This window comes from Podarcis vaucheri, assembly GCF_965113315.1.
Source record: "Podarcis vaucheri genome assembly, chromosome: 6".
NCBI classification, from domain to species: Eukaryota; Metazoa; Chordata; class Lepidosauria; order Squamata; family Lacertidae; genus Podarcis; species Podarcis vaucheri.
In genome coordinates this window covers 45114542-45142296 of record NC_138764.1, presented here as the reverse complement: position 1 = coordinate 45142296, position 27755 = coordinate 45114542, and the positions used below count along the sequence as shown (strand labels likewise).

The 27755-nt window shown below is 42.4% G+C and overlaps 1 protein-coding gene across 5 annotated transcripts in view; it reads right to left on the bottom strand.

Annotated features, from left to right (window-relative positions):
* Positions 1-718: 718 nt before the first annotated feature.
* The window catches only part of ITGB3BP (integrin subunit beta 3 binding protein), an 85564-nt gene continuing 58527 nt past the window's right edge, over positions 719-27755 (bottom strand). For 3 of the 5 annotated variants that reach the window (XM_082227609.1, XM_082227608.1, XM_082227611.1), the window contains exons 3-10: positions 25009-25144; positions 18318-18393; positions 17173-17251; positions 15948-16041; positions 14678-14731; positions 9883-9956; positions 5691-5744; positions 719-2102 (exon numbers count right to left, since the gene is read on the bottom strand). In XM_082227609.1, the coding sequence (XP_082083735.1) occupies positions 2040-2102; positions 5691-5744; positions 9883-9956; positions 14678-14731; positions 15948-16041; positions 17173-17251; positions 18318-18393; positions 25009-25144 (630 nt within the window). In that variant the 3' untranslated portion in view covers positions 719-2039. Of the gene's footprint in view, positions 2103-5690; positions 5745-9882; positions 9957-10488; positions 10515-14677; positions 14732-15947; positions 16042-17172; positions 17252-18317; positions 18394-25008; positions 25145-27755 lie in introns of all 5 variants that reach the window. The other 2 variants (XM_082227607.1, XM_082227610.1) reach the window with 2 other exon arrangements.

The following is a 27755-nucleotide window of genomic DNA, read 5'->3' as shown; positions in this document are numbered from 1 at the left end:
CACAGCACTACCCACGTCCCAAATACAGTTTGGTAAAATATTTCTAAGATGTTGAAGCACTGCAAAAATCACTCAGGGAAGGAGAGTGTGAAACAGTCGCTCTTGCTGACAGAGCACTGGTCTCACATTTCCATTAGCCATTTCTTCTGCTTGTAGTCATCAGAAGCTCGGAGCAAGTATTCCCAGCATAGAAAAACATTAGTTTTATGTGTATCTCTTTTCTTTGTCCTTCAGATGGCCTTCAAGGGTGATAAAGTGCGAGTTATCTGATCTACCTTATGTAGAACTAGGAAATGGTTCTTAACAGACCCAGCTGTTTCTGAAAAGAGAAAAAGCTTAGTACAAGTGGCTGAGAAGCAGTACTTTAATAGCCTTAGGCTGCAATTCCGAAGAAGCCTACAAGGGAGCAAGTCCCAAGGAAATCAGTAGAACTTACTTGTAAGTAAACATGCTTGGGACTGAGTTATGATGCCACAAACAACTGAAGAGGCAGCAATGATGTTGCCCCAATAAAGTCCCTCAAACTGTGTAAGTGAAACTGACTAGCAATTGCATCTTGAGAAGAAAAAGTCCCCTCAACCTTTTCCTGCTTAAAAGCATATGCATATATTTGAAGTAACTAGCACTAGCAGTGAAATACTTTGAACTGTAACCTGTACTCTTTACACCGAAATATCTAAGCAAATCACTTTTTAAAAAACAATTTGTCAATGCCAAATTATCTTTCAAAAGTTTTATTCTATAAAAAGAATTGTGACCCAATTATAGTTGACAACTTCAGTTTTGAAATTGCTACATGCCGAACAACTTATTACTGTCTGCTTGGTTGCAAAACACTTCTTGCATGGGCAGAAGGCACTTACATTCCACACCGGGAGCAAGGGCTCCACAATTTCTACCTGTTTGTCTCCCACCCCTTCTGCAGCTCTCAAACCTGTTGTATAGAGTCTTCTAAATTTCAAGAGCGGCTTTTGGGTGATCAGAAAGGGACCCAGTGCAAAGCAAGAAGGAAAACCTCCCTATGTAGTGTCTTCAAACCATCATAAAGGGTATATATACAGAAGAGACGAGCAAGCACATTTTTAAGGCTCCACTCTTTGCTTACACTCAAAATGGTGAAGCTGGCATTTCAGTGTCAGTCATCTGAGAAGGTACATGCCTCAGCCTCACCACCACCTAAATTTCCATTAAAAATAATCTTTATGTTAAAAAGTTATTAAAGATGTACTTGGCCCTCTAAACATTCCAGCATAGTTACCATTTATTTTGACTGAAACATGATATCATTTGTGGATCTCAGTACATGCTAGGATAGGTTTTACTGATTCCTGTCCCTGCAGGTACTATTGCAAAGAAACATTAATCTCTATGGTGTTGCTTTTTAATGATTTTGCGGCATAAGTTCAGGCACCACAAAGCAGAAGAACATACTGATAGCTTTGCTAGCAGTGCAAAACTAAAGTTATTTGGTGCTTTTGTAAACCAAAGTAACTAAAAAGGCATTGCAAATGTTGCATGTGAGGCACATAAGGTTTTGCTAGCAAAACGATGGTAGCGAGCCAAAGATAGATGGGAAATTGCTTCCTTTTGGGTGTGCTGATAAGTTGCATAAACAATGCCCCGCATGTTGGCAAGCAGTCTTCATTGTTTGTGGTCAAACTGGCACTCCTTCAGAGAAAGCATGGAGCATATCATTACTGTGAAATTTACAGTTTGTTTGAAGGCCTGGGAAATAGTGTCCATCCTTAAGCACAGCTCTTCTTCCCAAAACAGGAGGGGAAAGCTCACAGAGGCATTTTACCAAGGTAGGGCAAGCATAGGGGCCTGGTGCAGAAATTCAGCTTGTGCCGTTACCCATTTGCATAAAAGAGCTATGGAGAAGTGTATTATTTACATTGAGATTATCTGGTTGTGCAGATTGTAAAGTTTAAATTAGACGCAAGAAACTGTATCTAGATGTGCACCTGCCTAGTGCACTGAGCAATCCTTAGCTGGTATTTGCTGGGGAGATAGATTTACAGGCGTTTCTTTTCAACCTTTTAAGTAGGATCAGGCAGTTGTAGAATCTTGCAGCCAAGCAGAATATATTCTTCAGATATGGCCTGTGTAGGTTAAAAAATATTAAAATAAACGACAATTTTGGCATCCATGTTGTCCTTTGAACACACTATTTGTGGTTTAGCTCTAGCTTTCCTGTGTATATACAGAACACCTAGAAAACAAAACACCCCACTTCCTTGAAAGCATCCTGGATGTTAAAATACAAATGCTTCCTAGTATTAATTTAGTTTACAATTTAACATGGGGCAACCTCATGTGTCAGCTTAATATTTCAAGGGACATATTTAATGAAAACCCCCGAATACATTGATTCTGGTTGCTATTACCAAAAGCCAGTTTAGAAAGCTTCAACCTACAAAGGATTTGTTTCTTGAAAGGAGGGATATAAAGGATTAGAATAAAGAAGTATAAACTTAGACATATTACATAGCATCCTTGGGTTTGAATATGTTCTCTGTTTTGTGACTACCTTTCAGCAAACTCCTGTTTCTTTCATAGCTGTTCTGGAATAACAGGAGGTGATTTTTCTAATTAAGAGACATGCAAGAGCTTTGCCTTTTGTGTAACTGGCAGTTTATCAACTGATTATGCCAGCTGTGTTGGCTACAATTTTTGCTTCCATCGACCAAGTCTTAAGACTTCAGCTTGCTTTCCTGGCATGAGCATCCTACAGGGTGGTGTCCATTAGCAAGCATGGAAAGGAGACTGTGCATGCCCTCAATGTGCATGTAGCACCTCAGGAGGCGGGTGGGGAGGGGAAATGCTACACATAAGCACAAGTTACTTTTAGATGCTTGTGACAGATGCTAGAGAGTCTATTGCTGTGCTCGCTATGTTTGGAGTCTCCTTGGTGCATTTTATGCCACGGAGACAGGCAAGAAACCGTATTACTTAATGCACTGCTTTTCACATTCTTGCCGCCTGCCATAGCGCCAACGTTTCCCTTGGAGAAGCTACTGCAAACCTGCACGGTCACCTAAGCAGTGTTGCAGGAGTGGCAACCCCTGGATCTTTCTGCAAGTCACCTCCGTTCTCCTGGAGGTACATGTCATAGGTCCAATCAGAGGGATGTGATTCTAAACTGATAGATCTTTCAACAGCTGGGTTCTTCTGCTCGCTGTATCTTGCAGAGAGACACTCTACTCTCTCAAGCCTCCCTGTACTTTTGAAATTATGAACCAAGAAGACTGGTGGGCGTAGGAGCTGGCTTAGGAGAGAGGACTCTAGATCAGGGCTTCCAAACTTGGGTCTCCAGCTGTTTTTGGACTACAACTCCCATCATCCCTACCTAGCAGAACCAGAGGTCAGGGATAATGGGAATTTATCCCTGATCACTGGTCCTGCTAGGTAGGGATGATGGGAGCTGTAGTCCAAAAACAGCTGGAGACCCAAGTCTGGGAAACCCTGATATAAATGGTTAGTGGGCCAAGGTTAGCAGCAGTTTAGTAAATGAGGGTTAGAACTTAGAGAAGGTGGGAAACAGGAATAAGGGGGTAGAGGAGAAGGCCAGAAACTGAGTGGGAGAAAGCTGGAAGGGCAACAAAAGCTGCCTGTCTGGCAAGAAGTGAGGATTCATATTCTGATTTCAAAAGAACAGCCACATCTTTGTCTATAGGCAAAATTGCCATCCTATCATGATAGCATGAAACCATTGATTAAAATAATTGAGGAATCATTAATTAAAATGCCATTTGGTAAAAGATATCCTGCAATCAACTTCTTTTTTTAAAAAAGGGAGTTCAGTAACAGCACAATTCATTGCACGCATATTCAGAAGTAAGCCTCACTAACTTCAGTGGAGTTTATTTCCATCTTCTAGATTATTTGAGGCATGATGGTGTCTTTTGTACTGTGGCAAGAACAAAGCAGCCATGTCTGTTCCCTCAGCAAAAAATTTGTGGTGCTTTGCAGCAATAAAAATTGCATCTGTAATATACCATACAGCTAAGTCTTTACTGTCCAGTACCAAATTTGCTGCAGAACTGCCGATATGGCAGTTGATGCTCAGAACCCAAGTCCCTTTTTTGCACTGTGTGTGTATAACAATGCAAACAGCACCAGGAATGCACAAGGGATGGCTTATGTTTGCTACACTGGGTCACCTGAGATTGAGCAGGAGTCCTTATTTTATCACTGACTGCTAACAATTCTTTTTTCAAAACTTCTCGTTCAGCTAATATAATGAAGGTGTTTGGAAGAGATGACATCCAAGCTACTATCAGGCACAACACTGGCCATGTGGAATGGGTAAAGGACCAGGTACTAGCTACAAAAAGCAAATTTTAATGAAGCTAATGTAGTTCTTACCACATGTGGGAAAAACTGCAGATTTTATAAAAAGTGACGATCTGTAGGAGTCTGTAAACTCAGAAACAGGAGCCATACATTTTGATGGACTTGTAATTTCCTTGACAAACATTTTCTAGCTTTGATTAGGGTTCTTGGCTGACATATTGGACAGGCTCAATGAACTTAATGTTTGCCTGCAAGGCAAGACCTGGAATATCTTCATTGTGTTTCAGAAAGGATGGCATTCTTTTAAAAATTATGCCACGGAATAGCTCTGTGCAGCAAGATAATTTAATTTTGTTTGTCTGGGGCCTGTGTCCTAACCACATATGCCTTGTCTACTTTAAGTCGGGGAACAGGATCTTGCTGCCCCCCACAACCCATCCTTTGGGCCACATGTTGCATACAATGATGGAATGAAAAGGTCTATAGGAGGAGAGTTCAGTATATGCAGGCCCAGCTGATGCAATAGTTTTTCCTGCTCAAATAGTTGGGGAAAGAGTAGATCACACAAATCAGACCTACTCAATTTAAATGGTGCACTAAACACCATTTTGTCACATCCAGCTTATGAATGTGGGGTGGCCCTTGGAGGAGCGCATGATGTTCATGTCCCACTGCACATATACTGCATGTTTTAAGATGAGATGGGCTTTGGAAATGCCAGTAAGTGAGAAACTTGTCTCATCTCGTGATTCAGCACACATATTCCTGGAGAAAAATTGCAATTAAAACAACATGATTTTAGTAGAGCTTCAGAGTAAATTTTGCCTTTGTGCATGGGAACCTCGTCAAAGTTGGAAGTCATCCTATTTTGAGCAATTGTAAAATTACATATTATGAGCTCTCAAGTAAACTAGAATTTCCTGAGCTAGCAAGAAACAAAAATGGTTCAAATACTTGCTAAGTTTGCTTTGATGCCGTGCCAAAAATAGAACGCACTTCATGTGGTATCATCCCAGCAAATATTTCTTTGGATGAATGAAAACACAAACAAAAAACTGTTTTGGAAAACATTCTGACATATAAACTTACACATGTGTGCTAAGTAATGCCTTTTGCAAGACATTATGTCTGAACTAGCCCAGCATATTGATTAATACACATTTTGGGAATTAAAGAATCATCAGTTTGCAGAGAAAATATTAATAATTAACTCTCAGAGTCATTTACATTCAAATTAAGTTAACACCCATTATGAGTTATTAATCAAGGGGTGCTAGAAATCAAGTCCCACAAATCTACCATTCCTCAAAAAGCTTCCAATAAACACATATATTTTAACTGTACTTTCAATTGCAGATTTCAATCATGTCTTTTAAACATGAAGATCTCCTCACCTCAGTTGATGAGGGACTTAAGGTACTCAAAGCTGTTGGCAGGTTGGAGATAGTCTGTAAAACAAAGAACATTTTTTTCACATAACAAGAAAACCAATACAATTATATATTGCAGTTTATACTTACAGTATAGAAAATGAAAAATCTAACATAGTCACTGGACACAATCTAACATGTAGTTGGGCCCACTGTTTTCATTGGGATGCATTCATCTTGTGGAACACAAATTGCTTTTAAACACAAGTTAATGCAAATGTTGAAGATTCTATTTTAACAATAGTGGCAAAAACAGAGGCTTACCCAAAAGGTTTCAGTGGGTTGTTAAAACTTCAAGCTCTTAGGATTTGGCAAGTTAAAAACTGCGGTAAGAACTCCAAGCCTACCACCAACTCAATCTTGTGCTGACCATCAGGAAGCTACTTTTGTCAGGCATGTTGCTAGGTCAGCCTTACCCCAACGTGGTGCTCAGCAGATGTTCTGGACGACAGCCCCTATAATCCCCAGCTAGTACAGGCCACAATCGGAGATCATGAGAGCTTACAAGGTCCAAGGCATTTGAAGGACATAAGATTGGGGGGGACTTGATGCTTGCTACTTTAACGACCCTGTGGCTGAGGCCCATGACACAAGCTAATTTATATGTATAGGTATCCCTGGAGATTGCTTCTTGGGAGAAAAGGAATGACAAACCTAGACAGCATCTTAAAAAGCAGAGACATCACCTTGCCGACAAAGGCCCGTATAGTTAAAGCTATGGTTTTCCCAGTAGTGATGTATGGAAATGAGAGCTGGACCATAAAGAAGGCTGATCACTGAAGAATTGATGCTTTTGAATTATAGTGCTGGAGGAGACTCTTGAGAGTCCCATGGACTGCAAGATCATCAAACCTATCCATTCTTAAGGAAATCAGCCCTGAGTGCTCACTGGAAGGACAGATCCTGAAACTGAGGCTCCAATACTTTGGCCACCTCATGAGATGAGAAGACTCCCTGGAAAAGACCCTGATGTTGGGAAGATTGAGGGCACAAGGAGAAGGGGACGACAGAGGACGAGATGGTTGGACTGTGTTCTCGAAGCTACCAGCATGAGATTGACCAAACTGCGGGAGGCAGTGGAAGATAGGAGTGCCTGGCGTGCTCTGGTCCATGGGGTCACGAAGACACGACTAAACATCATCATCCCTGGAGAATGAAGATGGTGGTACTGGGGAACACTACTTTCACTCACACACACACACACACACACATATTTGTGTGTGCGCGTGCACGCGCACACACACACACGTATGTATTTGTGTGTGTATAGGAACAAGCAGGAGATCTGAGACTCACCACCAAAGGTCCAGTCCCCGAAGAGACCTCCTGTCTTGTCCTGTGTTTATTATAACAATATCAGGCCCCATAGTGGGCTTCTTACCATTCCATTTTGCCCTTTCTCCAACAATGCAACAAGTTAGTCAAGATACTGGCTTTCCCAGTGTCTTACAGAGAGTTCAATGCTCAGTGGGGATTTGGGGTTACATAGGAAGCTCCTTATACCAAGTCAGACCGTTGGTCCATCTAAGTAAGTGTTGCAAATACTGTCCAGCAGCCAGGAGTCTTTCCCAGCCCCAGCTGCAGATGCCAGGGATTTAGCCTGGGACCCTGGCCATGCTAAGGATTGCCCTCTTACCACTGAGCTACAGCCCTTATTACCGATTCTGGTCACTGCACCACACGGGCTCTGAGCTGAATCAGAATCAACTGTGACGCTGTGTAGAGACCTTAACCAACTTTGCCGTTCAACTTCAAGAGACCTGCCCAGGTCAAGGGGAGTCACACAAGTCTTTCTAGAGAACTACCCTAATCCGCCTGTGCAAAGTGGGGGAGAATCTTCTGTTCCTCTACCCATCCACCAGCACAGTGAAAGGTCATGATCTAGTTGAAAGTTTACTCTCTTTTATGCATGTGTGTGCAAGTTTAAATGGTTTAAACCATGAACAGCTCTAAAGTGGAGAGGGAGAGAGGAAAAAATGGCCACCTGTCTGGTGATATAAAACCAATCTTCTCTTAAATGTGCCAGAATAATTTTTCTCCACCTCAACTACAGTTAAAACCTTCAGTCTATTCATTACTGTCCTTTTATAGTATTTTTATTTAATAAAACCTATTAAGACTACCATACAAATCTCTTTACTTATGCTTTTATCTTTTAACTGATCAATTTTTATATTGCTGACATCCCCTCTTCACCATTTGCTCATTTAAAAATTCATAGTACATGAGCTATGTCTCTGGAGAAAATGTCTATAAAATTTGTTACAGCTGGCAAATGTGTATGAGTCAGTGATAGCACATGACTAAATGCTTCACAGAAAATAAAACTTGTTTCTGTAGTAAGCAGAACTGTTTAAATGTTATTTATTTTTATGTTTCAAAGAAAATATATTGTGAAGTGCTGCATTGATTTAATACGCAACAGTGTCTGTGTACACGCTGTATAAGGAAAATTTATGAAACCTTTGCACAACTCCTTTAATTGAATTTTCCAAATCTCTCACCACACACAAATAATCAATATCTTCTGCAGAGAAAACCAGTCAGAATTATTGCAGTCTTTCTTTTCAATTTTGTTGTCATCAGCACATACAGAGCACCTGGATATTTGTAATGTCTGGATAGCAAGTTATTTACACCTCTTAAAATGTAATTGCTATTAAGTGACTCCAAACCAATGCACCGTTCCTTTTTTATTATTTAAAATAACTATTGTACGTCTCAAAGAAGACATATTTAGGAGTATTTATAGTAATGTACGAATTACTATACATAACACTTATATAATTAATAGTTTTCATTTCACCTGATATCTAATGTCAGGGTTTGGTTTTTTTTGTAAAAAGCATTGTAGGAAGAGATCTGCAAGAAAAACACATTGTAAAAGTAATGCATCAAAGTTCATGTACAATGGCTGAATGGTAGACCTTCATATAAGGAATGCAGTTTGACAGGTCAGTGAGTGTTTTTGCACATCCGTGTGGTTGGTTGTGTATATATATATCTGAAGCTTTATAGTCATATGTCTCATATGCATTTCTATGTCTGCCACCAAAGTTAATAGCTTAATATTTCATCTACATGGCATAGGATAGTAAATAATTGAAGAAGTTTGTAGTTTGCCTCTCAAGTATCTATCACACCTGTAGCTCCGGCCTGTGATGCTAAACATGCCAAAGGCTGTATTTTAAAATTCACACCCTAATTACAGCCACATATTGACACAAGTGTCTTTGGGGAAACAAAGTGTTATTTTGTTGAGATGAGAAAAACTAATCGTGCAGTATTTGTAGGTCAAAAGAATAACTGAGTTTTGACCATTTTTCTTCACAATAAGTAGTATCTCTCTACTAGACAGATTAAAGTCTCACCTGAAGCAAAAACACAAAAACACCCCACAAAAATCAATACAGCCAAAACTTTGTCTCTTACAAAATAATCTCAAGAGTGGCACTGCCTTCAAGGCAACCAAGGCTGCAATCTTACACACACTTGTCTGCGAGTAAGTCCAGGGTGCCAACAGAATAATGGGTCCAATGCACTCTATGTGGATTAGGCCTTATGCCCTCTCTTGCAAAAGAGGACACAAATTGGTTTAAGCTCTGTATCCTATTTTGCAGTTGGGTTAGACAACCCCAAAACAAATTAGGGCCACACAAGTAATAGAATGTTTGACAGACTGAATGTGAACAGGTAGAGCTTTTTTCCATACCAGAAAAGGCTTCACCTGTTGAATTTTGACCTGCCACACAGCTGTTAAAGGCAGCTCTCTGGAAGAGGAGTGGACACAAAGCCTGAGGCTTGCTCAAGGTCACCCCCATCACAACAAACCATAGTTTATCATGTCATCATAACACAGCCAGTATAAGGCGGATCCCTCTGTTCTTCACAAAAGAGCACCTAAAAAGTGCAAGGGATGAGGTAGTAACTAACAGGACTAGAGCACTTATTAGCTCTTTTCACCATTTTAAATGTCAGGCATACGCAATATCTTCCCAATTCATCCCACAATTTTTTTATTTTGAAAATCTTTTGTTCCTTTTTTAATCTTCTGGGACAACTGGACTGGAACCAAGTCACTACACGGTCGCAGCAGCCTGGACAACGCCCCCAAACTGTAGATTCAGATACAGTCCGCTAGCCTTCATTTGCCTACCTCTGATCTACACTGGGTGAAGATGGGAAACTGGACAAGCTGAACCAAATCAGGTTGGAAGCAGTACATCAAAGCTGTGTAACAGAGAACAGCACTTTTTAAAGCCTGCAGAACTTTGGTGCTTTGTCTTGCATTGAACAAAAACATTTGTAAACAAATCTTTCAATCCTGGTTGATTAGGGAAGAGTTGAGTAAAAAGTCTCTTTTAGATCTAGCATTTACTGAAACCCTGCCTAAGAACCAGCAGGATAAAGGTTTGTTTTGTTTGTATTCACTCCCACAAAATGCTAAAACTGTTAAAAAGTTCCCCTTTGAAATATGCAGAGTGCAACCTACACACACATAAAGCATGCTTTGGACAGCAGCAACATGACTAGATTTCATCTCCTGGCAGCTGCTCTCAAGTTTGCTTACATTCTCTTCAAAAAACATTTTGTTTACTGTAAATGCTAGTCATGGGCAAACAATGGGCCCATTTTTTATGTTGCTAATGCAGAATGATATACTAAGATCTACATAATGCTGCCCATTGACAAAGGAATGTTCTGAATTAAGTTGTTTTAAGTAGAGGCTGTTTATGTAAAGTAAATAAATTTCATGCCTTACCATGTGATGATAATGTGACATTCCATCTGTATCAAGCCAAAGAATAGTCATAGGTTTTATGTCCTGAGCATAACTAATTAAAAATAATTATGGAAAACCACATCCAAAAGTAAAAAAGCTAAATAAAGAAGACAGTCTTTCTCCAGCCTTTATTTTCATTAGGACAGCAGAAGAGATCAAAGTTCCCATTCAAGAAGTATTTATTATATTGTTAACATGCTAAAAGTGCGTCATTTTGACCCATATGATTTCAGAGTCATACTAAATTTTACTGCTTGGGTCATTAGTGTTACAAATGGAAGAAACATTATGATGCAGCATGTTTAACTGTTGTTCTTGAGCACAAATAAGGCTATATGGTTGCTTTACTTAGAAAGCAACTAAAGATGCTTAGTATACCATGGCGCTGGTTTCTGTGGGCTTCATTAGGCAAAGAAGAGAGTGGGAGAATTTGTAAGTGAAACCAACTTCAGAACGAGTAAGAATTCCACCAAATGAAAATTCCTTAAGCAAACTCGCTCTTCTTTCCTTGTTTTCTGCAGCCCAACTTGATGATTTTCTAAACTTGCAGCTGTAAGGATTCTTGTTTGTGACCAAGATTAGATTTCCCAGCTTAAAATTGGTCACAGGTATTCTAGCGATCGGTTTCCAGACAGTAGCTTGGATCCAGACGTTGCTCCCATCAGCAAGCTCATCCCCTGCATGGAGTTCTGCTTGGGGACACTTGGGGAAAGTGGGAGAGAGGCAGGGCTGGCCCACCCATATAGCAAGGTGAGGTGACTGCCTCAAGTGGCAAGATCCACAGGGGAAGGATCCACAGGGATAGACCCAGCCTCCAAGGAATGCATTGCTCACTGCTGTGGCAGTGGCTGCAGCAACAACACATAGAGCATACTCCCTGGAGGCTGGATCTGACACCTCCTCAGCATACCCCCCACCCCAATGCCTTCTCTACAGTGTCCTCTGGGCGAATAGGAGGTGCTGCTGGACTCCTCCCATCCTCGTTCCTTGTTCCCATGAATTTCACTCATCTCTTCTTCCTTGGCAGGGGAGGAGCACCATTTTGTGCTTCGCCTCAGCTGCCAAAATGTCTTGGGCAGGCCTGGAGAGGGGACTTTTGTTGGTTATTCTTTCTGCTTGCACCCTCTGATAGTTAGGGGATCCTCCGAAAAGAGTAGGGGCTGCAGGGCAAATCAGCAAAATGGTCTTCCCCTCTCTTTCACTGGATCAACTCATCTAAAAAGATTTGAATTTAACCCGTATATGTTTATTCTGACTTACCCCTCGTATTACAAAGACATGGAGATGGGAAAGTATTGCTTCTCTGTGCTATCATTATTTACATACCTAGATCCATATGTGCAATTGCTACCTTGGATTTTGAAAGCAATAATCTTATAGCTCTGGTTTATATACACAGGCACCATTCCAACAGATATTAAGTAGGCCTGGTATGTGGCCCAATGCAATTTTGTTCCCCTAACCAGTTGTAGTCTTGCATAAACTCAACTCTGTTCCACTCAGAGGCAGTAATTGCTACTGTGATGTTCTAAACTTCAAAGTTAAAAAAAAGAAGACGATAACTAAAGTCTATATGTTACATTAAAGAAACAGCTCTTTTCAACCATCCTATGAACTGATACAAGGCAATTTTTTAAAGTACATAATAAGGAGGTGGGGAGAAACCAAGAAAAGAAAGTCATTTGTTTACTCCATGTTAAAGATAAAGAATGAGAAAACACCACTCAACACAACTGACACTTGGCAAGCTAAGTCTTCATCGTTAAAATGTCCTTTATTCTGCTTCTTTTAAAAACTAAATCATAAACCACGAGGGAAAATTAATCTACTTGATCAAGATGTGTGGCTGCCTGTCTGGCATCAAGAACACACTGCTGAGCTACAGAGATTTCACTTCATATCGATATAAATGCTAAATGACTTCAAGCTTAGGAGGAAGTATTGCCTTGAGTTTAAGGCACAGGACCAGGAGTCAGCTGTCGTCTCATTTCACACTTTACCTGGGCGGGCAGACAAGCCACTCATCTTTTCAGCATTTAACCACAACTTTGTAGTAAAAGACACAGGCACCTTCTCTGTACCAGCTGGTGGCCTGGTCTATATTCATACCCATTCCCCCAAATGTGCTTACCTAACTGGCACAGTGCGAAAGCTCTCATTTTACTACAAAGCTTTGTTACTACATTTCTGAACATTTTGGGGAAAGGCTACAATGGGACAGTGTTACCCACTCACAGAGAGGAGGAACAATTCCTCCTGGGAGAGCCACTGACTTACATGACCCCATGGCAGAATAGTAAAATGGCATGGATGTAGTAAACTCATCTGCAAGGCTGGTGCGTTACATGATAACACAATGCGCATTTAAAAAAGTGTTTCTGGAAACTCAGTCAAGTTTAATTTAAAAGCTTTTAAAAAAAAATCTCTGCCAAAGGGGTGGGTGTTCCACAGGATTTCATGGAAGTAGCTGGTAAATTTAATCTGCTCGAAAGCTCATTCTAAGCCACTCATTCGCAGAATACCAAAACCATAATGTGCCTGTTCTCCAAGAGATGCCTATGCCCCATATCAGACAAGCCGTGACGTCAATGATGCGCCTCCTCTGTTTAATGCAAGGCATGTTCTTAAGCACCTTGCCGAAATGGGACTTTGTAAAATAGAGATCATATGTCTCTGGGATGTGGCAAGGCTGTATTCATAAATGTTTGCAAAGTACGCTCAGGTCCTCCGGTAATAGACACTAGAGAAATATTATTATCATTATTAAAGCCTTGAGATACATCAAGGCTTTATAGTTCACTCAAAAGCCTACACCTAAGACAAGGTGATGCGGATAAGGAAGAAAATGTAAAAAATATAAAAAATAAAACAAACATGGAGGCAGTTCATATCCAGAGTGTTAAAATAAAGGTTCTTCTCAAACTGGTAGGGTGCTCACATGCCAATACCAAGAACAGTTCTGACTACCATCCTGTGCCCAGTAACTCAGATTGACAAGTTAAAGATATATTACTGGGCAAAATCTGCAGCCTTAACTTTTTTAATGGGGCTGACTAGTAAATGGGGCTCAGTCTTTCCCCAAAACCAGATCTGAGGCCAAACCATCTTCAGAGTGCATTCTCCTAACCACTGCATGGATAACTCTGCCTCCCAGGAGTTGAGTGCAGCACCCACACAGACCAAGGGAGGGGGGGGAGTTGACATAATCCACAACAGTTCCATCATTCTCACCACAAGGTCAGTATGCTCTGGATCTGGATTTGAGAATTTGTTCTTGGTTCTGGGCCAGAAAGACAGACTATGTATGTTGCTGGTGTACTGCCCACAAAGCTGTTTCATCGAGCTAACGGTGAAGGCGAATTAATAAATACCCCTTAGGGACATTGTATGGACACCTTAACATAAGATAAATGCTGGTGTCCATTTCACCTTTTGTGCAGGCAAGCAAATCACTTAGCAATTGTGGCTTCCTATCTTTTGCAAACACTTCAAAATAGAGAGGTATGTATCTGTCACCCGTTATGGCAGACGGCTGGTTCTCCTCCACTGCAGCTCCTTCTGGTGTCACAGCCAACAGAAGTGCAACTGATGTCCCCCCTTGGAGCCATGCCTTTTCTGCAATTGTACCCTTTATATGGAATCATTTCCCTCCTGAACGTAGGCAGGCAGGCACCATCTTTTATTCTATTTCAGCATCTCTTTGAACCACACTTATTTAACCAGGACTCTGAAGATGTGCAATTCCACTTTTTGTTCTTACTCCCCACCCCCGCCTGCTGCAGCTGAATTTTAGCCTCTATACTGTTGTGCTTTTTAATAGTTTATCATTTTTATCTTGCTTATTTTTAACATGAACACCACGGGAGACTTCAGTAAAAAGGTGGTATATAAAAACATATCAAATAAATGCATTTTTAAAATGCATAGTTTGTTCAGTTAGGCACTTTTGTAATCTGAAAGCGGCGGGTGGGGGGGGAGTCTTTATCTTGCCAACAGCTTAAATGTCATACAACCAAAGAGAGGGCAAGAGACCTAATTTTGCTGAAAAAAGCACAAATCTGATACGGTCTCTTGCAAAAGGCCTTTTCAAGTCTTTCAGAAGACGTTTGCTAAATGGACCCCTTTGACAACTGTTTGCCATCAAAACAAATAATATGGGGGGAGTTACCTTGGGCAGGCTGTCTTGCATTGGTTCTTCTTAGCAGTTTTCCTGCTTGCTTTACTGAGGAACAAAATATATTTAGATACTGTGAGAACTCTACTCATGTGATGCTAATATAGAAAATTGGTACAAATGTGTTTTTTCTCTAATGTTCCAGGAAATTTTTCATTTAAAGAAAATACTGGATTGAATTCATAATTCCTCAAGCAGAGTTCTACTCCTAGATCAGGGCACTCCCACATCTCTGCTCTCCCTTTCCCCTGAAAACCTTTGTACATCGGAAAAATCAGAAGAAAACAATCCCCTCCCTTTTTCTCACACACACCTCTGTAGACAAAAGTTCTGGTAAATCTTTTTGGACATGGCTAGCAGCAGAGTGCAATCCTAAACACACTTACTAGAGAGCAAGTCCCATTGACTTTCTTCTGAGTAAGACACACTGGATTGTTAGGCCAAAAGTAAAACTAATGTTACCCCTCAATACCTTCATTAAACAACAGGCTCAGGACACATCACTGTGGCACCTAACTTCTCACCCAACTTGAAGAGGAACCATTAGTGGGAAGTCTTTTGGTTTAATCAAGTCAACCAGCTGCAAATCCACCTAACACTTACCTCGTCCAGCCCACATTTTAGCAGCTTCTCTGCAATGTTATTATGCAGGACTTTGTCAAAAGCCTTACTGAAATCAAGATACACTACGTCCACAGCATACCCCTGATCCACCAAGCTTGTAATGCCATCAAAAAAAAGAAAAGAAATGAAATTGGTCCAGCATGACTTGTTTTTGAGAAGCCCACTCTGGGTCTTAGTAATCATAGCATCCTTTTCTAAGTGTTCACAGACTGATCACTTAATTATCAGTTCTAGGCCAAGCAAAACACTCAAAGAGGATGTGAAACAGGCTGAAGGGCAATGGCAAGGGCATGGTGTTGGGAGAGTCATGAGGGCCAGACAGAGGCTTGGAGGGCCACATTTGGCACTTGGGCCTGAGGCTCCCTACTCCTGCTTATAGTAACTTGGATATAGAGACCCGTAATATAAATTCACTTGAGTTATACCAAGAGTGATCTGTATTGTTACCACTTATCAATTATTTGTTTGCTTAATTATGTTGCTTAATATGAAGTACTTAATATGGAAAGTAATCTGTATTTCTGCAATACGTAATATTTCTAGGACACCTAGGCATGCTCATGTAAAGCAAAAATTAAATATGTGAAAGGATGCATATTAATTATTTCACAAAAAGGAAATTATAAAAAGTCCTTCTTACTTAGCTTTCTGGTTTTGCTCACTTCGCCTTTCAAGTTACCAGCAGTCTCTGAAACACCGATAATATTTTCAAGCTCTCTGGTGCCCTCTAAAGCCTGAAAATATATATATTTTTTAAAAAGTTAAATCTTAATGCCAAATCTTCTAACAAAACAGAACTCTTAAAACCTCCCACTCTTTCTGCATCTTTAGTTTAAATGGCTGGAAAAAATTCTATATTACTAATATTTGATATTGGAAATGGAATGCTTCTGTATGCACAGTACGATCAACAGGTATGAAGTTGAAAGCCTTGTCGCATCCCCACAATCTGAGCACATTATCACTGAAGGACACCAGCAGGCTGCCACTTTGCCTTTTCAGACTGACTCCTTACCTGAATCCTAGTCAGTTCCCCTAGTTTACCCCAACCACTCTGTATCTGGCCATGCCTTTCAATCAAAGGAAGTGTTGCCCTGACTTTGGCTTCTAGCCTGGATCTCAGAATCCATCCCAGTCTACCACCTCTGCTTTCTTTCCAGCCCTTAGGACACGACCCCACCAGGATTCAAGTACAGAGTGGCGGGCAAAACAGGTGCCCTTAGGATACTCATAGGTGTGACCTCGTGAGGCAAATAGCAGCTGAAGAGGGGCAGTTTAAACCAGGAAACAGATATCAGGGAAAGTGTTATCACACTTCTTAAAAAAAATAAAACTGTGGGAGATGCATGATCAAACTCCACAATCACACCTAGTTTGATCCTCACAGTGGAATCAGAAAACCAACTATCTTGCTGGGTACAGGGTGGAGATTGATCTGAGAGAACAACAGTAGCTAATAAAATTATAGGTATTGTCAGGTGTGGGCAAACTTTTTGGCCCAGTAGGGCAATTAGTTATCTGTCCCGTGGGCTAACTTCCACCCACCTGTCAAAGTGTCTTGCATAACACTTTCCAAGTGCCCATCTGCCAGGTGGTTATTGGATGCCTGGGGACTGCAGCGCAAGGGCTTTCTGCAGAGATAACCTGCACAATCATGTTGTCAGCTGCACAGATGATGCAGCTGCATCTCTACCTGCCCTGCACATGACGTCACATATGAAAAGTAGGCTAGGGAAAACAGCCTTGCAAGCCAAATTTGATCGGTGGACCAGAAGCTCCCCACCCCTGCTCTATAATGAAGATTGCAACAATTGAGAAGAAAGAAAGAAAGAAAGAATCAAGGATCAAGATGGGGGACAACAGACCTGTAAATTGGTTAGGTTTTGTCTGATTTTCATAAATCTGCCCAGAGAATCTTCAACTTCAGATTGCAGTATTAATAGTCTTAAGGAAAGAGGGAAACAAGGAATTATTTAAATTGAAGGCATAATTTCTGAAACAAGAAGAAAAATGAATAAAAACCGAGTAACACTGATATAGCTTTGCCGGCAATATCCCTCCCCTGGCTGTGAAATACTGTAACTTGTTGGTATATAACAGGTAAATAAGTCTAGGGTTTATTGTACATCAACCAGTAGCGAAATGCATACATTTCTAGCATGTCTAATTATACTAATTTCCCATCATTCTCTTACCTCCTCCCTAAACTCCAGCACAGAGAGTCAGCTCCACCCACTTCCCATTGATAGTGCAAAGAAACCCATCAATACTCCTGCACAAGATTTCAGCCCAGTCCTACACATGGGACTCTTTAGGACAGGGTTTCCCAAACCTAGGCCTTTGGAGTACAACTCCCATCATCTCTAGCTAGCAGTACCAGTGGTCAAGGATGATGGGGATTGTAGTCCAAAAACGGCTGGAGCACAAGTTTGGGAATGGAAGGGGGGGAGAGAAGTGGGAAAAACCAGTAGGATCATCCAAAAGGCTAGAGAGTGCACCAGAAGCACAAGATTGCATGAATAAATAAAGCAAAAGGATGAAGGCAGATTAACTAGCAATGTAACTTTTTCTCTTATAGAACAGATCTTAATTGGAGTGACATAAGCCTGAAACAACTGAAGCAGTGCCGTAGCACCAGGCAGCTCATTGTATAGACAGACAAATTGTATCGAATAAATTCTGGGAAAACTGGCTGCCATTTCTAAAATACTGTCAGGAAAATAATGACCTCCCACAAAAACAAATTCAAGTAGGTTTTGAATTTTTTTTAGAAGAATTTTTGTGATTTTATGTTAATCTGCATTTACCTGTGTAACATTGTGATAGAAAACAAACATTTCTTAGGGTTTTTTAAAACTCAGTTTTGTTGATAATTAATAATTGCAAAAGGACTAAATATAAATTACTCCCCAATATTGCTACAGCAGAAACAGCTTTCCCAGAGGCTCTGTTGCAATTAAATTTGTGCCTCTTCATGCTTGGTTTAAACTATAGAATTAGGTAACATTACTTTTCATAGTCTTCCATTTCAGGATGCCCCCTTCTGGGTGATCTGATTAGCAAGTTACTGCATTTCTCTCTGTTTCCTAGGAATAAAACAATCAAGAAATAAGAATTAACACTATAATCATCTTAGAATTGAAGACAAAAATCCAAACAGTATAAAGATTTACCATATTCTGCATGAAAAATAAACATGAACTATTTTCTCTATTCCCACCCCCCTTTTCATTACAAATGCACCGTAACCTGACATTTAATTAATTACAGCTTTTCCATTATAAACATCTTACGTTAGAAAGGAAAGCTACAAATACAAAAATAGAAATGGTAAAGTTAATACTACTACTAACCGATTTAAGAGGTTAAAAAATTCCCAACATTCATTTCACTCCATAGAAATGTAAGATTGTTGGCAAATGCAAGATATTATGTATTATTAATTTGGATGCTAGGTATATGAAAATATATGAAAGAACATGCTCAATAACCACTATAATTTCCATTTGAAATTATTTCTTTACTAACCAAAGTTTTATAGCAGCCCCATAAGATCAAACTCACAAAAAACACAGAACAATTGAAAACACTACTCTGAAGGATCCTACGTAGTAACATGAGAATGGTGCAAGGGACTGCAAGAGAAAAGAGTGAGGAGCAGAAAATGCCATCCTTGCCCAGTACGCTAATGGGGGCCTGCAATGGATCCCAGCGCTCCCTGCAAACAGAATGAGCCCTTCCATTTGCAGAGGGTTAGTTGCTATGCAGTGCAATTGGCCTTAATATTGTTCTCTGTACATCTCAATGTTCAACAAAACTATATATATATATATATATATATATATATATATATATATATATATATATATGCTTTCGTAGATTTTCACGGGTACAGGAATGCAGGTTTTGGTGTCTTCGGGTGTCTTCCCGTGTAAGAGTCGGGGTGTCTGTGCGACGTTTCGACGAGGTCTCACTCGTCATCTTCAGGCTGGTGCTTTCGGCTTCTTGTTACTGGAACAGAGCTTCGTAGATTTTCACGGGTACAGGAATGCAGGTTTTGGTGTCTTCGGGTGTCTTCCCGTGTAAGAGTCGGGGTGTCTGTGCGACGTTTCGACGAGGTCTCACTCGTCATCTTCAGGCTGGTGCTTTCGGCTTCTTGTTACTGGAACAGAGCCTTAGGGATATGGGTGTGTGTGTGTGTGTGTGTGTGTGTGTGTGTGTGTGTGTGTTTCAGGTCAAAATACCTATTCATTTACATTTACTGTAATAACAAGTGCAACTTGTATAATACGAAAGCAAATATATATATATATATATATATATATATATATATATATATATATATGCAGGTTTTGGTGTCTTCGGGTGTCTTCCCGTGTAAGAGTCGGGGTGTCTGTGCGACGTTTCGACGAGGTCTCACTCGTCATCTTCAGGCTGGTGCTTTCGGCTTCTTGTTACTGGAAGCACCAGCCTGAAGATGACGAGTGAGACCTCGTCGAAACGTCGCACAGACACCCCGACTCTTACACGGGAAGACACCCGAAGACACCAAAACCTGCATTCCTGTACCCGTGAAAATCTACGAAAGCATATATATATATATATATATATATATATATATATATAATCAACAATAAAGCAGTGTTAACACTGTTGCAAGATAAAAAGAAAACATTAAATATAGAGGAGACAACTCAGAATTCTAAGTCCTTACCACCATTTTGTAGCTTGGTGAAACTAGAAAAGGAAAGCTATTCCTACTTTACTGAATAATTATCCATCTAAATGTCAGCTGCGGACACGTGATCTCTCTTTTTATGTGCAAAAGGACTGTTCCCTTATGCCCATATTTAATTACAATATGGAAATATAGCACACACTCACCTTTGCCTTTGACATCCCAGCACACAGGCGTTTTACTCCTTCAGGCATTTCCCCCCTTTTTTGTCAGAAATGGCATGTGAAAAAATCCAACAGATTTTTTTCCTGTTTCACTTTCTCCCTCCCACAAACACAGAATCACATATGAACAGCGAAAGCAAAACTCATATAAAATCATCAATAAAAGATTGGCTTGGGAAGTGGGGAGATAACAGCATTTGGAGTTTTCAGGTTGTATGTATGCTGCACTGCTTTAAAATGTCAGTCAGTTTTCAGTTAACAGGGGAGGGTCAGCAGAGCAAAGATGCACTTTCGCAAATGGACATATTGTGTTTTTTCTCCTACAAGCAACTGGCTGCTTTGTGTAAAATGGCTGTATTTTGCAAAATGGCCTGTGATATTCAATCAAATACAGATAGTGTCTCAGTAAAAGTATCTAGACCAAGTAATATGGATTCCTAAACCAGGTCCTCTGCTTTCTCTTCTTCACCTCAACAGTAACTCCTTTCTTGTATTATTCTGTGAAATTAAATCAAAATGCATTTCTCATCTTTTGCTAAAACAACAACACCCAAATTATTTGAGGGCAAGAGCAACACTTTAGCATACCTAGAAGACTGTTAGGTTTTCAAGTACTGGCAAAATGTGCTTGGTTCTGAACCAAGTTATTCTCTGAGAACTTTAGACCAGTGTTTCCCAACCACTGTTCCGCGGCACACTAGTGTGCCGCGAGATGTTGCCTGGTGTGCCGCGGGAAAAATTAAAAAATTCGAAAGATTTTTTTTTTAAAAAAGTCAAATTTTCGATTGGGGCACCGTCACTAGATGACCCCTGGGGTTCCCTCCCTCCCTCCCTCTCTGTGCCTCCCTCCTCCTCCTCCGGGGAGGCCCTTCCTGGCTCTCGGCCAAGGCTTGGCGGCTGCCACTCACTCACTCGCTCGCCCACCCGTCCCTCCATCCCTGCACCCGGCCTCTCCCCCTCCGTCCCCGGCGCGGGGGCTGCCGGGATCCGTAGTCCCCTCGCCCTTGGGCTCCGCGCCCGCGCGGGGTGCGCAAACTATGTTTCCTAGCATGGCCTGGCGGGCCGGGCGTTTTGTTTGAAGCGCTCTTCTCCCGGCCATGGAATGAGCGCAGCGGTGGCGGCGGCCGGCCGGGCGGGCAGGGGCTCTTCCGCGCAGACCCCGCGCAGCCTGCCTGCGCCCCCGTGGAGATCGGGCGGCAGGATGGAGCCCGGGGATCCCCGCGGAGGCGGAGCGGCGGAGGCTGCCCCCAGGTAGGGCTGCGTCGGGGGGGGGGGTTATTTTTGCAATGCTGCATCCGCGCCGGAGGGGACGCATCGGACCGTGAGGAGACCCCTTGGCGGGCGTGCAAGGCAATGCATGCGTGCAGGCGTTGCATGGAGTGCAGTGCAATGCAATGGCAACGCGGCGCCCTGCATGCATGCATGCAACTTCCACCGGCGCTCCGGACTTGGCAGGTGAGGGGGGTCCCCAGTGGGCGGCAGAGAGAGCCGGGAGGGCGAAGGGGAGCCGGGGGGAGCAGCGCTGCTCCCCGAGCCGAGCCCGGGGGGAAACTTCGGCGTCGTTGCGCCGGGTGTTGGAAGCGGAGGCAGGCTGGGGCCCCTCACCTGCAAAACCTGGTCGCCTCTCATATATTTCGTGCATTGCATTCATCGCCCGCTTTCTCCTCCAAGGAGCTCCCGGGGGCACGCGTGGTTCTCCCCGTGTTATCCTCACAACAACAGCCCTGCGAGGTGGGTCAGGCGAGTGGCCCAAGGGAGCACCCAGGGATTTTCCTGGCCAGGTGGGGTGATTTGAACCCTGCTCTCTGCCCGGTCTTCATCCTCATTTAACCCCCACATGTGCATGACTGTGCATGACTGAGGTTTTCCCCCCTCGTCTTGGCTATGGTGTGAGTCTGTGCTGTTAATTAATGGGGTTCTGCCTTCGGAGAAGATGAGCCAGCCCTCAAGGAGGTGATTATGTAATTTGCTAGCAATTCATGTCCCTCCCGGCGTGACGCTGCGCGCTGACGTCACGGGGCTGTAATGGTGGTGTGCCTCGAGATTTTTTTCATGAAACAAGTGTGCCTTTGCCCAAAAAAGGTTGGGAAACACTGCTTTAGACCATCATCCTAGAGAGAGTTTGTGGTTGGTGTGCCCTGTTGAAATAAATGGGACAATGCCTTGCACATTCTGACTGCAACAGAAGGGTAGAGCACAACTTTTCTAAATAAAGAAGATAGTCCTAATGGCTTATAGGAATTCCTCAGATCATTTTTTATGGATTGGGGATTCACTGCAATAGTCCTCTTTTCTAGACCTTTACTGATGCTAAAGAGGAAAACAATGTGTGGGATACAGGAAGCAAATGCAGCTGCTTCTAGCAGAGTCAAGGACAGGAAGCAGAGAGTAAGGATAAATGGACACTTCTCCCAGCAAAGGGATATAAGGTTAAACTGTGGAATTGCCTAGCATAAGTAGTAACACCCACAAACTTCAAAAAAGGTTCCAAAACCGATGGAAGACAAGGTTATCAGTGGCTATATACTAACTCCATGATCCCAAGCCCCAGGCCTCTGACTACCAGTCACTGGAAAACAACAATGCAAATCAGATATTGTCCTGCTTTTGGCATCTGGTTGGTCACTGTGGGAAAAGAATGCTGGACAAAACAGGCCACTGGTCTGTTCCACTAGGGCTCTTCTCATTTTCTTATGAGATAAGCGTTTTGAATTTTTTAAAATTATGCCTTGTTGAACACCAAGATGCATGGAGAACAATATTAAGGCAAATTGCACTCAATAGCCACTAGCCATCTGCAAATGGAAGGATGCCTTCTGTTGACAGAGAGAGACGGGATCCAGTAAAGACTCCCAAGTGGAGGATCCTTCAGGGCAGATTTTCCACAAGCAAGAGTGGAGTGGAGAAGAGGGAGCCATACTATGGTAGAAGTGCTTCTTTAGTGGAACAGATGCTCCCACCAATGATGACTTAGTTGAGATATAAACCTTTGTGCTACCATGTTCTGCAAATGTTCACTGTAAAGAACTTGCATAAGCCTGAAAAAGATTGTGCATGTATGATGATGTAGATTGATGATAAAAGGTTAGAAGATTTGCACAAGGATCAGACACACAGACAAATTAATGCAGGGTTCAGCATTGTTAAAATATTATTAGCCATCATTACAGGGCTCAGTGTTAGAGCATATAATTTGAATGCAGAAGGTCCCAGGTTCAACCCTCACCATTTCTTATCAGGGCTGGGTGGGATCCCTGCCTGAAACCTTGGAGATCTGCTACCAGGCAGTGTGGTCACCACTGAGCTAGGGGGACCGATGGTCAGACTCCACACAAAGCAGCACCCTCAGTTCCATTGCACAGGGCAGGTAAGACCTTCTTTACTTGCCCCAATACAGATGTCAAACCTGTTAAATGTTATCATAGCAAGTTTCAAAGGGCAGGGAACTAGTAACAGCACAAACCCGCTGGATTAACAAACTCTGCCCACTCTACACAGTGAGAAATTTGGTTCCATTAAATTCAATGCCTGATTCCAGTTGTGTAGCTGGGGGCGCGGAGGGCGGGTTGCACTGGGCCAGTATGTTTCCAAGCACAATTCAAAGTATTGGTGCTGACCTTTAAAGCCCTAAACGGCTTCAGCCTTGGCCCAGTATACCTGAAGGAGCGTCTCCACCCCCATCATTCAATGCAGACACTGAGGTCCAGCGCCGAGGGCCTTCTGCCGGTTCCCTCACTGCGAGAAGCAAAGTAAAAGGAACCAGGCAGAGGGCCTTCTCAGTAGTGGCACCCGCCCTGTGGAACGCCCTCCCACCAGATGTCAAAGAAATAAACAACTATCTGAAGTTTAGAAGACATCTGAAGGCAACCCTGTTTTTAATGACTGGTGTTTTAAGGTGTTTTTAATCGTTTGTTGGAAGCCACCCAGAGTGGCTGGGGAAACCCAGCCAGATGGGCAGAGTATAAATAATAATTATTAATTATTATTATTATTATTATTATTATTATTATTATTATTATGGCAGCACTTACATTGGGGGCGGCACACCGAAGCCCAAGATGATGCCCAAGTCCAGGTGCCCCAGAGCACAGTGTGCTGCTCCCCAAAGCACCGCAGCCCAGGGCTGTGCTCACAGGGTGTTGAGCTGCTGCATTTCCCCCAGCCGCCAGAGGGTGGCCAAGAAGGACGCAAGTGGCATGTGCTGGCCCCGCAAGCAGCACAGAGCCAGCCAGCATCGTGCCTGGGCCATTGTGTCTCTCCTGGGAGTGGCTCGGGCAGCTGCAGACCCCTTGTTGCCCAAAAAAGCAGCGTAGGGCCAGCCTCTGCCCACCACTTGCCCCTCAGCCAACCTCCAGCTGGGGGGGAGGCAGCGGTTAGACTCCATGCAGGCTCTGCGCTGCTTGTAAAAGCAACACCGGCCCACAGGGCGCCCAAACGAAACACGGCAGCTCAGGCACTGGGACTCTGGCAGCATGCCCTGCCCTGCCAACAGCTTGCCATGGCCCCCATGCACAGAACGCACACGCCGCCCCAGGCGCCCAAGCGGCTAGCTATGCCACTGCTTGATTCTCTTCAGTGAGCAAAAGTAAGCAAAACTAGCCATAGGATAATTGTTGAAGATGTTTGTGAAGGCTGCAGAAAAGTTGGACTTTACCATAAAGATCCAAATTCATATTCGTGGGTGGGTGGGTGGAAGGAATCAGAATTACCGAGCAAGACATAAATTACTAAATCAAGAATTTGACTTGGTCAATAACCAGAAAAATTCTGCAGTAAGTAGGAGAGAATGTTCAACTAACCATTTGATAGACCATTTCCATGCTCTTGTACATTATTGCTCCTGGGAGTTGAAAAAGGACTGATTGGGCACGTTCCTGTTGTTGGTGAATAAGACTTGAGATTCTTCTTACTCTTTGGCAATGGTGTTGCAGACACCTAAAGAATAATAAATGGTAACAAAACAACCTGTACAGGATTATTATGCAGTGTAAAGCACATTCATATTTTCCTTCTCAACCTTCACAATATCCAATTCTGCCTTTTTATTTCTAGTCAAGGCAGGCTATAGAATGCTCCTATAACAGACGTGAGGAATCATGCCTCTCAGTGCATTTTTAGGTATCCCACACACTTTAACACTTCAAAGCTCAAGTTCCAAGAACAAACTATGCTTCTTGTCCTTGTGCTGGTAACATGAGTCTCACATTTAGTCCTTTATCCAAACAAAAAAGAATCAAATGATTTTCAAGCCCACCCATCTATTCCAAGGGACTAACACAAGTTGTTAACTTTTTGTTTAACAATTCCTGATGAAGGAAAATAGCTACAACACTCAGGGCCATCTATCCCATTAGTGGAAAGAACAATCAAATTAAATGAGCAAACTACCTCTCATGTTCCAACTGAAATTGTCTTTTAGAAAGGCGGCTCTGAAAGGTGAAGTTATATAAATAGCACAAAGCTTGCCTTATAGCAGGGGTGAGAGAACTATGGCCTTCCAGATGTTGCTGAACTCCAACTCCCATCAGCCTAAGTGCAAATGGCCAATGGTCAATAATTAAATAAGTTGTGATCCAAGAACATCTGGAAGACCACAAGTTCCCCATCCTTGCCCTACAGTAAAACACTGTTGCTACTTAATACTCCGAAACTATGACTGTAAATGCTCGGTGATTCCAAATTTTGGGGGCAGGTGGCGCTGTGGTCTAAACCACTGAGTCTCTTGGGGTTGCTGATCAGAAGGTCGCTGGTTTGAATCCACGTGATGGGGTGAGCTCCCATTGCTCTGTCTCAGCTTCTGCCAACCTAGCAGTTCAAAAGCATGCCAGTGCAAGTAGATAAATAGGTACTGCTGCGGCGGAAAGGTAAACAGTGTTTCCGGGCGCTCTGGCTTCCATCACGGTGTTCTGTTGAGCCAGAAGTGGTTTAATAATGCTGGCCACATGACCCAGAAAGTTGACTGTGGACAAACGCCGGCTCCCTCGGCCTGAAGCAAGATGAGTGCCGCACTTCATCGTCACCTTTGACTGAACTTAACCATCCAAGGCTCCTTGACCTTTACATGTTTTGTATAAATAGTAGGTTTGGTGTGAACAGATTAGTGGATTAGTCTACCAATCCTCAGTTTATGACACAGCAGCCTTGTATTTAAACCACTAGCTTAGAAGTAATAGGCAGTAAGAAACTGCATGTAGACAAGTGAGCAGGCTGGTGAAAAAAGGATGGAGAGCTTCATCCCTCCCTCTGCACTGAGCACAGATGCCAAGTGGACAGCCAGAGAAGGAAATCCCCTCTTTCATGACTAATACAAGGCTACTGCAAGAAGGGCAGAGCTTGCCTTCCCTCCTCTGCCAACCCCCAGCAGACTAATAAACTTTTCTCCCCTCCTTTTTTTTTCCAAACTAGAGACTTCTGTGGTCTCATTTATAAGGCTGCAGTATAGCCATATTCTGCTGAATTGCTTGTGGCCTATTTGGGTGACTCCATAGATGTAGGCCTAATGTAAACATCACCCATGCAGTGGATCCTACGTCACATCAGCAAAATCTGAATGAAAGAATCACTTGGGAACTAGCCACGTTAAGCCCCATGAGTCACCAGAGGGGTGCGGCATGGCTCTTCCCAAATGACCCACTCATCAGAAGAATCCCTGCCAACAGTATGGCACGAGGTGCAGAAAATGTGCTACACCTGGAGTAAGTTAAAAATATATATTTACCGTAAGTATTTTGCAGACTGATAGATTGGTGTTACTTATAACCCGATTCTAAAACAGATCTTCCAAAGCAAACTTGAGTTAAAAGAAATATACTATTAGCAACAAGACAATCAGGTAAAACACTAAAAATACACTGATCAGACAGCTGTAAAGTCACAAGTTCAGGTATACTGGAGTACTTTTTGCACAGGACTATGGAGTTGGAGTCCCTGGGAGCCTTCCCATGGAAGCTTGCCTGACACCATCTTTGGGCTCTTTTCAACATCAGGTACTTATGTAATAATAATAATAATAATTTATACCCCGCCCTCCCCAGCCAAGGCCGGGCTCAGAGCAGCTAGTGTGGACCCTTCAATTTTAAGTCTGTGTCTTCATTTGGGGGGATGTAGTAGGTTTGGTTTTTGTTGTATTTTTTACTTTATGGTTTTATGTTGTATTTAAATTGTTGTTAGGGATTTTACTTATTTATTGTAACCCAGCCCAAAACGTTTATTGTTATGTGGCAGCATACAGATGCCATAAGTAAATAAACCAAAGGAATAATTAAGGTGCAATCCTACACTCATTTGCTTGGAAGGAGACCTCACTGAACCAAGTAGGACTGTCTTCTGAGTAAACACGCAGAGTTAGGAAAAGTAAAGAGTGACAATTGAAAACATTTCTTAGTGCAGGAAGGACTAATGTATGGCTCTCTAGATGTTATTGGCCTCCAACTCCCTTCACTTCTGACCCCTGGCTATGCTGACTGGGGCTTATGGGAGTTGTAGTCCAACAACATCTGGAGAGCTGCCGAATAGCCACCTTTGTTTCAACTGGAAATGACTGATA